The sequence below is a fragment of the Triturus cristatus genome, chromosome 8, assembly GCF_964204655.1.
Source record: "Triturus cristatus chromosome 8, aTriCri1.1, whole genome shotgun sequence".
Classification (NCBI taxonomy): Eukaryota; Metazoa; Chordata; class Amphibia; order Caudata; family Salamandridae; genus Triturus; species Triturus cristatus.
Window position 1 is genome coordinate 1133864909 of NC_140591.1, and position 12631 is coordinate 1133877539.

General features: G+C 50.4%; 1 protein-coding gene across 4 annotated transcripts in view; it reads left to right on the plus strand.

Annotated features, from left to right (window-relative positions):
• Window positions 1–12631, plus strand: part of REV1 (REV1 DNA directed polymerase) — a 489784-nt gene that overhangs the window by 197072 nt on the left and 280081 nt on the right. For all 4 annotated transcript variants that reach the window (XM_085622772.1, XM_085622774.1, XM_085622773.1 and 1 more), the window contains 2 exons: window positions 625–753; window positions 2137–2291. In XM_085622772.1, coding sequence (XP_085478898.1) covers window positions 625–753; window positions 2137–2291 — 284 coding nt within the window. The remainder of the gene's footprint in view (window positions 1–624; window positions 754–2136; window positions 2292–12631) is intronic.

Here is a 12631-nt window from a genome sequence, read left to right on the forward strand (position 1 = left end):
TTTTTGCCATCGTGGTATTCACTCTCATCACAGACACTATTTCCAGTTTGGGCTTTTTATGTGCAAATCTAATGCAGTCAGGCTAGGTAGCTGTAATGTGCTTCTATTGAACAATGAAACCAGCACATCTGGTAGCAATGATTTATAGTTAAAGCCCAGGAGTGGAAATAGGTTTCTTGATGACAAGGAGTGAGGTGGCTACCCTAGTGCCCATACTACTAGTTCAGTATCGTGGATTTCTGTATTATGTTGTTTACTGTACAATCCATCCTGTTTACTGTGTTAAAATGATTCTTTTCCTTCACTGATGTCCAGATGAAATGAAAATGGCTTTCCTACGGCAGTGCATTTATCTTGGATGTTAAAAAGAAAAAGGTTCTTGTACACAATAGAGTGTGTGTTTAAAAGTATTAAAAATATTGTATTTTTTGCCAGTGCCAAAAATCTTTATGAAGGGTTTACTTGAGTTTATCAGACTTTATAATATTCTAAAGGTTATTAACATGATCAAAATGATCCATGTTGAAGAGTTACGATTGTAGGTAAGTAAGAAAAAGGTTTAGATGAGATGCTTTGTATACTATCCTAATTTAACATCTCTGCTCATATTGTTTCCATTTTTAGACAAGCCGGTGTAAGGAATGGAATGTTTTTTGGTCAAGCAAAACAGCTATGTCCAAATCTTATAGCAGTACCGTATGACTTTGACTCCTACAAAGAAGTCGCACGAGCCCTCTATGAAACACTAGCAAGGTAAAGAAGGTTTCACTTGAGTTGTTCTGTACAAAATCACAGGTTGTATCTTTACAGTCTCCGAATTGTAACTTACTTTAAAGAAAGTGTTCGTTGTACTGTATTTTACCCACCTAGTGTAACAGATTGTTTATGCTCTAGAAATATCAGTTTTTGAAACTCAGGTTTGAGCGCAAACCTTTCAATATTCAAATAAGTCTGTATTACATAAAATTTGCTCCAGCAGATCAGCACAGAATGAACGATGTAGACAGAGTCAACTACGCGTTGTTAACCTTAGTAATTACCATAGGACATTTATTCTACATGAGGCTAGATTTTGGCTGTATGCATGTGAATCAGACCTGTCCACCCGAGGAAAAGTTCTCCAGTTACAATTTATAACCATTATTAACAGCTGATAAGGTCAAAGTTCAGCCTCATTTTTGGTAACAATTAAGACCACAAATTTCACATTCTGTTATGTATGTGCAAACCCTAAAGTAAACTGACTACTCATGTTCGGTTCCGTTTGTGACACAACTGACATTTGATAAGCAGGTAAGTGATTACATTGGCAAGAGTGGCTTCAAAAAGGAATACACATCATAAGCCAAGTAATAAACAATAGTTCTTTCACACCATTACTTGTTTTACAGAAAGCTTATTATCTCATGCCCCAAAACTATTGGAAAGTGTTGCTGAATGTGCTTGATTGTAAATCACAAGGTTGAGCTAGATCCTTCAGGGATGATCTTTAATAACCTCTGCATTTCTCCATCTGACACCATTTCAAAAGAATGGCTTGCACAAGCAGTTAAGGCAGCACAGTTTTTACTACTCAAAGGTTGGAAGCCCATCTTAACGGTCTTGTCTGAGGTTTGGTTGGTAGAAATGAGAAATATCATTGCTCTATTTTTAAGAAACTCCACTAGTGCATTCTGGAATTAATAGGATTGTGCGATTAAAATATGGGATCCATGTCCAAAGATGTGTGAATCATACATGGCTAAATTTTATACTGTTAGTGTATCCTTATTCAATAATTTAATTTGTTCTAAATTTGAATGTCTAATGAGCTCCTTTTGGTTTAAGCCTAAATGTTGTACTATGTAATTTAGGATGAAAGGAGTGTAATACATGTTTTTCTGTTTTAATAAAACATAAGTGGTATCAATGCTGATCTTAAGAAAGCTGTCATTGTATATTTTTATGTTTAACTTTACAGTCAAACTGAAGCTCCATTTTTTCCACAAAACTTTCAATCTTCTTGCTTTCTGGTCGTTTCTGTTCCTTGATAATTTTAAGTTGTCACTTGCCAAGAATAATGAAAATGTGAATTTGTGTAGTCCCACCGTGACGGACACTTCTTCTGCTTAGGTATTTTTGTTTTTATCTTAATAGTTATACGCATGATATTGAAGCCGTCAGTTGTGATGAGGCCCTTGTAGACATAACTGAAATCCTTGCTGAATCTAGGCTAACTCCTGATGATATTGCAAGTGCCATTCGTACGGAGATCAGGGACAAAACCAAGTGTGCTGCCTCTGTGGGTCTCGGTAAGTTACCCACCAGATTTTCCTTTAAGAAAAAAAAGCCAGAGCTTTTACAAAAAGCATTTTACATAATTATTTTGACACCAGTTACTTTGCAATGTATGTCTCACTTTATTGCTAACCATTTTCTGCAACTATTGGGTGAAGCTGCCATCACAATAGCTTTGTGATGTGGCATCGCAGTATTTGCTCTAGAAGCTTGCGCTGGAACAGCATTGCTTTATCAAAGCCTTCGACTGTGAGAAAACGCCCATAGTTATAATGTAGTGGACATAGTATCTTATATATATGACAACAATGAAAACAAATGTATGAAAGGTGCACATTTTTTGTTGTTGGAAGACCACTCTAGGCACATCTTCCTCTAAATGCCTAAAAAGTTCAATTCTGTACTCTTCCTTTTTCTGAAGGTGCTATCTAGAGTAGGTTGAATAGAAGAACTGCAAGATGTCATCATAGTAATCTACATTTTGTCACTGGTGATGGAATCTATTTGAGCATGTTGCGAAGAGAGTGACTTTCATCTAACCAAGTGAAAATTGTATGGGTAAAATAGCCCAGCAGAGGGATTGAGTATGAATCAAATCCTCAAATCTGAAAGAGACATGTTAGTGATAGATTCCTTACCTTAGAATATCCCCAGGCATCAGACTGGATCCGGAAAGTTTTGCTAGCAGTACCCCTGTGCGTCAGTAGGTGGTGTTGTGCAGCTCCGCGTCCGTCGCTGGCGTCGTAAGCGCCGAGATGACGTCACAGAGACTACTTAGGCGCCACCCATGCGCGCTGACGTCAGTTCTTTCTTTTTCCACGCCAGCAAGCGCAGATCCGGTTAGAGCACGTACCTTAGTCACTTTTTGACTACACTTTTGAGACTTTTGTCTCCCCCTTTTTAGGTCTCGCCTGAGCCAGCGCATGCGCTGCTCTGGCGAGACATTTAGGAGTGGAGTTTTAAAAGTCCGACCACAACTTTGTGTGGCATACAGTGTGCGGTTACGCGCACAGGCACGAGCAGAGGCGCCATCTGGCTTTCCTCTCACTCGGCCAAGCATGCGCGCCTCGCTTCAATGCCCCTCCCCCACCACAGAGCGTGTCTTTACTTTTTGATACGAACATATTTAATTTTACTGAAACCAATGGCATGTTTTATAATCACGTGTGATGACTTTTGAAACGGCGTCCTCCTCGGCCTTGTCTAGCTGCTTGCCCCAACCGTTTGGTAAAGCTCTAAACCTTTGCTTTCACCCTCCTTGCCTAGTTAGTTGTGCTGGCTCACTGCAGGTTCTGCATGCCTGTCTACCAGGCTGTGGGGGCCCTCGCACTCTCAACTTGCAGTGACTATCCGCCTACACCGTGGGCCACCCAGCTTCGCTTCACCACCTCCAGACGGCCTCGAGGTTCAAGTGCTGTCCTCGGGGCCCGTCTCTCGTTCTTCCTATCGGCGGCCCCCAGGCCCTGCCTCCACTGTGAGCGCCTTCAAGGTGACCCTTCAACACCTCGAAGGGTCACCCGTCTTCACCGCTGCCATCGCACGTGGAGTCCATCATGTGCTCTCACCCCCACAGTGCGTGCGTATGACGAAACGTGTCACGCGCCAGCCAGCCTCTGTCTCAAATCCCGGCATCCCGCTTCCATCTACCCTGAGCACTTCTGCACTGTTTGATGTGAAGCCATGTGACATCTGTAGTAGTTCCTTTGGAGCTGCAAAGAAAAAAATACATACACACGCCAGGTATGATCTCACGTAAGCATTGAAGTTAATAGCAGCAGCGATTGCAAAGGTTCCTGTTGGGTTATTTTAAATCCACATTTTAATGTCTTTTGAAATCTGTCCTTAGTCTCTACGCCACACATGTACACTTATATCTGTAGATTGCCTTGTTATCAAAGGCATTTGCACAATAACATTTCGCGCCTTCTCAAAGGGATGAGTAGTTTCAGATGACCCCTATCCTTGACCTCTCTCATTTTACCAGCACCACTCGTGCTTTGAAGCTTGTTTTTCATGTGTACTGCTGCCCAGAGTAGCTGACAGGCGGGCGTGTTTCACGTGCTCTGCTGCCCAGAGTAGCTTACAGGCAGGTGTTTTTCACTTCCATTGATGTCCAGAGCACCTCACGGGCGGGTGTTTTTCACGAGCACTGCGCCCCAGAGCAGGTCAAGGTGGGGAGGGGGTCACGTGCACTGCTGGCCTGAGCACTTCACAGGCGGGTCTTTTTCACATGCACTGCTGCCCAGAGCACCTCACAGGCAGGTCTTTTTCACGTGCACTGTTGCCTAGAGCAGCTGACTGGCGGGTGACATCAGCTCTCTCCTATCGCATCCTCAGCTGACTTCCAAACACCTGCAGCTTTCAGAGAACCCCGCCAAGCCCCTGACCTCTGGACTGCTTGCCTACTTCCCACACAGCACTGCTTTTGTACTCAACCTCCCCACCTTCCGGTAATTCATTCTATGACCTCTGGAAAGTGCTTCACCTCCCGAAGTGAGTGACTGGTAAAGCAATCCAGGCAAACAATAGCAACGTAAGTAGCAAGCAGTCGCACTACAGAAAATGAAGAAAAGATCTGATATTTTGATCTATGGAGTAGCGTAGGATGAGATCTGATCACCCCTGTGTAGCCTAGCAAAAGCCAACATAACGGCACATCCTCGGCTCCTCTGCGAGGCTTGGGATCGGATACATCCGTCGGGCAGGAAGCCCTGTGACACTTTGAGAAAACTCCAAAGTACCCTCGTCGAAGGGAGGCCACCTCCGACGGGACCTCTCAGGTGTAAACACTGCTCGTTTTGTGTGTGATCCCTAACCATGATGAGATGGAGTGTCCGGCGCACACACAGCACAGGCATTCTGGGCAGACATCAGTGAACATTCACTCAAAGCCTAACACAAACTTACTCAGGGCCCAAAGTAGACTATTTACTACAAAGCATGGCAAAGGTATGTTAAAATCACAAATCATGCTGGTGTGTAACACCGGTCATTATACTGTGTGAATGAAATTTCCAAGAAAAGCATTGTGATGGCAGAGCAGCTGAAGATGCTGTATAACCTTAGCTGCATTCATTGACCCCTCCTGCCTCACCTGCCTCCAGCCTCAATAAGAGCTCTCAAGGTTAGCACCAAGTGCTTTGCCACCCACAGCTCCATTACTGCACTGAGCATGTTTTTCGTTCCCCCTCCCACAAACAATCACCGCAGCCAGTTTACAGCACAACAATTTTGTAGAAGCGCGGGGCACGGTGACAGCTCAGATTGTTACAGAGTTGGCTGCCCTGGAGGGCCCTGTCTGCATCCGAATTGCTGAAAATGTGTCTTTCCTCTTCCCCCTCCGAGTGCCCCCTCCATTGCCCTAACCTCCATCCTGCCCCTCCCTCCGCTGCAATACTTTCATCTACTTCTTTTTGTTACAGTCGGAGCCACCGGAATTATGCGGATTTTTGGCCGCCGTGTTTTCTGCATCATTATGGATTCGTGGGAATGTTTCAACATAATTAGTCATCTGCTAGACAATCTACAGATTTTAACAACAACAAAAATGTTTCCAACTCAAACGGAACAAACGTGAATAAAATCACTGTGATCTATTTGCCCTGCAGTTGAAGGCCCTCTGGTATGGTTGACTGGTCATCTTTCAGATGCTTATGACTGCATTTGGATGTTAAACTGGTCATGAGGTGAGACCTTTGCCCAGACAGTGATAACATGTGGAACAAGCATTGGCATAGCCAATAGGTCTCGCCTTTGGGACCTTATAAGTGCTTAGCCATGCAACAGTTGATGTTGTTACACAAAGGATATTGTGCTGCATAACTAAATACTTATAAGGTCCCAAAAGCGAGACCTATTGGCTATGCCATTGCTTGTTCTCCTTGGTGCACGTAGGGATGCCTGGATTTAAGTCTTGTGGGGCCTGCCATCGCAATATGTCGGTGGCGGACCCCCACGATGTTTGCCTGTACTGCCTGGAGACAGGTCACGACTCCTGGTCCTGTCGGGCCATGGCCCCGAAGGCCTTGAGGGAGCGACGCCGGACTCATTGTCAGTGAAATTGCTCTCCCTCCCTCGCAGCTCCACCATTAAGTGAGGCCTGCCCCTGCACTATCAAGTGTTGGTTTGAGGCCCTCCTCCACCCGCAGTCTTTCCTGCGCCTCTTCACTGGTCGTCCAGTGGACCTCTGTCTCAATCCTCTTGCTCTGCTTTTTCTCTCCTCTTTCACTCCTTTTTTCCCTCACTTCTATCTCCCCCTTCACTCTCCTTCTGGGTCTTTCCTCCATTTTCTGTCGTTTTTCCCTCATTTCAAGCTCCCCCCTTCACTCTCCTTCTGTGTCTTCCCTCTGTTTTTCACTCGTTCTTTACCATCATCTCAATCTCCCCCTTTGACTCTCCTGCGTCCTGTGTCTTTCCTCCACTATTTCTTGCACTTTTTCTGTCGTTTTCCCCCCATTTCAAGCTCCCCCCTTCACTCTCCTTCTGTCTTTCCTCCGTTTTCACTCGTTTTTTACCCTCATCTGAATCTCCCCCTTTCACTCTCCTGTGTCCTCTGTATCTTTCCTCCACTCTTTCTTGCACTTTTGCTGCCTTATTTGCACTTTTCTCTCTCTTTTTCCCTTTTTCCTTTTTCAGCCCGTTTTTCCCCCTCCGCTGCTGCCCCCGCGGGCCCTCCCCCCCCCCGCACGACCAGTGTGACCGGCCAAATCCAGCTCCCCTCCCAGCTGTCCAGCCCTCCCCGACCCTTACTTAATGGCGGCCCCTGCATCACCAGCCGACACTCACGGACCCTTCAGCTGTCACCGCTGACGGCACACCTGCAGCACTGCCAAGACCACTGACCCAACGCAATCCGCCCGCAAGAACACAACCAAACCGACGACCCTGCAATGCATTCTCCTCAACGTCCGATCCATCCACAAACACGCCACCGAAATCTGGGACCTCCTCGACAGCACTACCCCGGACATAGCATTCTTTACCGAAACCTGGACCAACACCACCTCAGGACCGGACATCGCCCTCGCCATTCCCCAAGGATACAAGATCTCCAGGAAGGACCGCCCCACCCGCCTGGGAGGAGGAATCGCCATTGTCCACAAATCCACCCTCCACCTGAGCACACTCCCCGACGAGCCCACAGACCTGATGGAACACCTTCACTTCAAGATACTGGCCAGCCCTACCTCCACCCTTCGAGGAACCCTCATCTACCGAACCCCTGGACCCCGCTGACTTTTCGCCAACTCCATCACGGACATCATCTCCCCACATGCCATCATGTCCACCAACTACACCCTACTGGGAGACCTCAACTTCCACATCGACAACCAACTGGACCCCAGCACCACATCCCTCCTGGACAACCTCCATAACATTGGACTCCTCCAGATCGTGACCAAACCCACGCACTCAGCAGTACACACCCACAACCCCCTCTTCACAACAGGAAACTCCATCACCTTCATCCACACCACCAACTCCCATGGACTGACCATCGATGCGTCCACTTCACCTTCAGAACACCCACCATCCACAGACACCAGCACCTGCTCCCACGAAGAAACTGGACCAGAATCACTGACGACCAGCTAACCTCATCACTCAACAACTCCACACCAACCATCGCGGAAAACGACGGCGCCAACACCGCAGCCCGAACCCTGCACAGATGGCTCTCCGACAGAGCCAACACCATAGCCCCCCTCAAGAAAAACAACAACACCCACGCCAAGAAAGCTAGATGGTTCACCACCGAACTTCGAGAGTCCAGACGCACTTGCCACCGCGTCGAAAAGTCCTGGAGGAACACCAAATCCACAGAAGCCCACAACAACTTCAGAGCCACCACCAACGCCCACCACCAACTCATCAGAAAAACGAGGGAAAAAAGCGATTGAAGACAGAATCTCCACTCATGCACACAACAGCAAAGAACTCTTCAACATCATCAAGGAGTTTGCCCAACCCACTAGCGAGTCCACCGACATCCCTCCCTCACAAGACCTCTGCGACAAACTCAGCACCTTTTTTCACCACAAAATCAAGAGCATCTACGACAACTTCGACGAAGACAACCAACACACTGAACCCTCACCAACCACCCCGGACACCCTGAAGCCAGCAATCGACAACTGGACAGCCCTCACCACCGAAGACACACTGAAGACGATGAAGTCAATCCACTCCGGGACCCCCACGGACCCCTGCCCCCACCACATTGTCAACAGAGCCGCCGACACCATCGCACCCATGCTCTGCCACACCATCAATCGCTCCCTGGCAGCCGCCTCGTTCCCTGATGACTGGAAACATGCTGAGATCAACCCCCTCCTGAAGAAACCCTCGGCGGACCCCACCGACCTCAAAAACTACAGACCCATCTCCCTGCTCCCGTTCCAGTGAAAGTCATCAAGAAAGCCATCAACAGCCAACTCACCACATTCATCGAAGAGCACAACATCCTCGACTCCTCCCAATCCGGATCCAGAAAAAACGACCGTACGGAAACCGCCCTCCTCGCCACAACAGACCACATCCGTACCTTACTGGACAAAAGAGAAAAAGCAGCCCTCATCCTCCTCGACCTCTCAGCGGCGTTCGACTGAGTCTCTCACCGCACCATAACACGCAGACTCCACGACGCAGGGATCCAAGACAAGGCCCTCAACTGGATCCGCTCCTTCCTCTCCGGCAGAACGCAGCGGGTCAGACTGCCCCCCCCCCCCCCTTTCCTCTCAGACCCTACACCTACCACCTGCGGAGTGCAAGACTTTCTTGCCACCATGGACCGCCTTTTTAGGCCTCGGGCTCTCGCCGGTGCGCCTTCGGCGCCACAGGATCCTGCGCCGTTGGCTCCGGTCCCGGCGCCACGAGGTCCAGCGCTGCCGGCCACAGCGCCACCCTTGGCTCTGCAGTGGGTGCCGTTTGTTCCGCCCTTTCCCCGGTTCCAGGACCATTTCGATCCTACCTGGGTTTCCGACGCCGTATGTTCCTCTGCCGCCGCTGTCTGTTCCCCCTGCAACAGAGGTAGAGGATGACTGGGCAGCTGAGGTCCTCAACCTCGATCTTCCTACGGTGGCCCTCAAGACTAATCTCCTCACTGAGGTGCTCCAGACGGCGTCCACTTCGTCGGAGCCCCTGCTTCCCTTCAACAACTCCTTCACTGACGTCTTGTTGGGCACTTGATCGAGGCCGGCCACAGCGGCTCCTGTGGATAAGAATGTCGCCCGGCAGCACCGCCCGATGCCTGGTGACCCCGCGTTTCTGACCACTCATCCTACGCCTGAGAGTCTGGTCATCCAAGCTTCGACGTCGCAGAGTGCCTTTCCCACGGCTCCGCCGGATAAGGACTGTAAGAAGCTGGAACAGTTCGGAAAGCGGTTGTTCTCTTCGGCCAGCTTGGGGCTGCGGTCGGTGAATACCGCCTGCTTATTGGGCCGTTATTCCCACGCGGTGTGGGATACGGTTGCTCGGGTGTTTCCTCAGTGTCCTGAGGAGGTCTACGCTGTGCTGTCCCAAGCAGTTGCTGAGGGTAAGGATGCGGCTAAGTTCGCCATTCGGTGTGGTTTGGACATCGCTGAGTCACTCGGCAGGGCGATTTCTAAGACGGTGGCACTTCGTCGCCACGCCTGGCTGAGATCCACCGGGTTCTCGCCTGATGTTCAGAGCTCGCTCATGGACATGCCCTTTGATGGCACTCGCCTGTTTGGCGATAAGGCCGACAGTTCACTGGAGCGTTTTAAGGACTCGCGGGCCACGGCCAAGTCCTTGTGTCTTTCCGCAAAAAGCCCAGCCACTCCTTGGTTTCGTTCCTTTCGTAGCCATGGCAGAGGCACCCAGGCACGTTCCTTCAGCAAGCCTGTGCGGAACCAGCCTCAGCGCGGACGCGGCTTCCACAGGGGCGGGTCTGGGAATCAGCGTGGGGGTCAGTCCACCTCCTCTGCTTCTACCTCCAAACCTTCCTAATCCAAGCTTTGTGGAGCACCCCATGCCGGTGGGTGGCAGGATCCACCACCACCTCCCCCACTGGCACGATATCACATCGGACAAGTGGGTGTTGCAGATCATCCGCAGGGGTTACTCTCTTCCCTTTCATTCCTCCCCTCCAGCCATGCCTCCTCGGTGCCACCGGATGTCGGGGGATCACTTGATACTTCTCCAGCAGGAGGTCACGGCCTTCTTGGCCAAGGGAGCCATTGAGTGAATTCCTGGGCCGGAAGTAGGGAGTAGTTGTTATTCCCACTACTTTCTGGTCTCCAAGAAGGACAAAGGGGGCCTGCGCCCCATCTTGGACCTCCGGACGGTAATTTGCTTCCTCCGGAAGGAGAAGTTCAAAATGCTGACTCTGGCTCAGGTCCTGGCTGCCCTCAACCCTGGAGACTGGATGGTAGCGTTGGACTTGCAGGACGCATATTTTCACATCCCTGTCCTGCTGGCCCACCGGCGTTACCTGCGGTTCACGGTAGGCCAGGAGCATTTTCATTTTGCCGTGCTCCCCTTCGGCCTTACCAGCACCCCTCGGGTGCTCACCAAAGTGATGGCGTTGGTCGCAGCTCATCTGCGCTGGTCAGGGGTGTCAGTCTTCCCCCTACCTCGACTACTGGTTGTTGAAGGCGGGCTCGCCCCAGACAGTCGTCACCCACCTTCAGACTACGGCCGACCTCCTGCATTTGCTGGGGTTCTCCATCAACGTGCCGAAGTCGCACCTGAGTCCCTCTCAGAAGCTCCCCTTCATCGGAGCGGTTCTGGATTCGACGTGGTTCTGGATTCAGCGCTGTTTCGGGTTTATCCTCCTGAGCAGCGAGTCCGGGATATTCAGGCTATGATTCCGATCTTTCAGCCTCTATCCCGGGTTTCCGTCAGGATGACCCTCCGGCTCCTGGGCCTGATGGCCTCCTCCATCCTGCTAGTGCAACATGCCAGATGCGGGCTCTGCAGTGGGACCTGAAGTTCCAATTGGCGCAGCATCAGGGCAACCTGTCCGATCATGTTCAGTTCTCGGAGGGCACTGCACGACAATTGCAGTGGTGGCTCACGAACCGCGATTGGGTCAATGGCAGATCCCTCTCCCTTCCCCAACCGGAGCACACAGTGGTGACGGATGCGTCCCTCCTGGGATGGGGAGGCCACTTGGGAGAGGCGGAGATCAGAGGCCTCTGGTCTCCGGCGGAGGCCCAGCTCCATATCAACCTTTTGGCGCTTCGGGCGATCCGTCTTGCACTGAAGGCATTCCTTCCCTCTGTCCAGGGAAGTGTGGTGCAGGCGTTCACGGACAACACCCCCGCCATGTGGTATTGCAACAAACAGGGAGGGGTGGGGTCCTGGACCCTATGTCAGGAGGCTCTGCGCCTCTGGACATGGCTGGAACATCAAAGCATTACTTTGGTGGTTCAACACCTGACAGGTTCTCTGAACGCCAGAGCGGACAAACTCAGTCTCCGGTGCTTGATGGATCACAAATGGCGCCTGAACTCGGATGTGGCGCAAGGTCTCTTTCAGCAGTGGGGAGAGCCTTGGTTAGATCTATTCGCCACCGAAGAGAACGTGCAATGTCATCAGTTCTGCGCGTTGGATTTTCCAAGGCGGCACTCGCTAGGCGACGCTTTTCGGTGCGAGTGGAGTTGCGGTCTGTTGTACGCCTTTCCGCCTATACCACTTCTACCCAGAGTGCTGAAGAAGATTCGGCGCGACCTGGCCCAAGTCATCCTTGTGGCTCCGGATTGGGCACGAAGATACTGGTATCCCGAGCTACTCAGCATGGCAATCGATCCCCCCGATCCGTCTGCCTCTTCGGGAGGATCTTCTGTCGCAGCAGCAGGGGACGGTCCTCCACCCGAACCTGTCTAGCCTCCACCTCCATGCGTGGAAATTGAGCGGCGACAGTTGACAGCTTTTGATCTTTCTCCTGAAGTCTGTGATGTCATTCTGGCAGCCAGGCGTCCCTCCATTAAAACGGTATACACCTGCAGATGGAACAAGTTTGTGGCATGGTGCACAGCTAAGACTGTGGATCCCCTTTCTGCCCCTCCTTCTGAAGTCCTTCTTTTCCTTCTTTCTTTGGCCCAGCAGGGCTCTGCTCTTGCAACTATCTACGGTTACCTTTCGTCCATCTCCACCTTTTTACGGCTTCCAGATCAGCCTTCTCTTTTTAAGTCACCAGTTGTTAACCGTTTCCTGAAAGGCATTACGCACACGTTTCCTCCTGTGCCATTCATAATGCCTCAATGGGACTTAAACCTTGTCCTGACATATCTGATGTGCGCTCCCTTCGAGCCCCTTCATACCTTTGCGTCTTCTCACTCTCAAGACGGCTTTCCTGGTAGCTATCACCTCTGCCAGAAGAGTGAGTGAG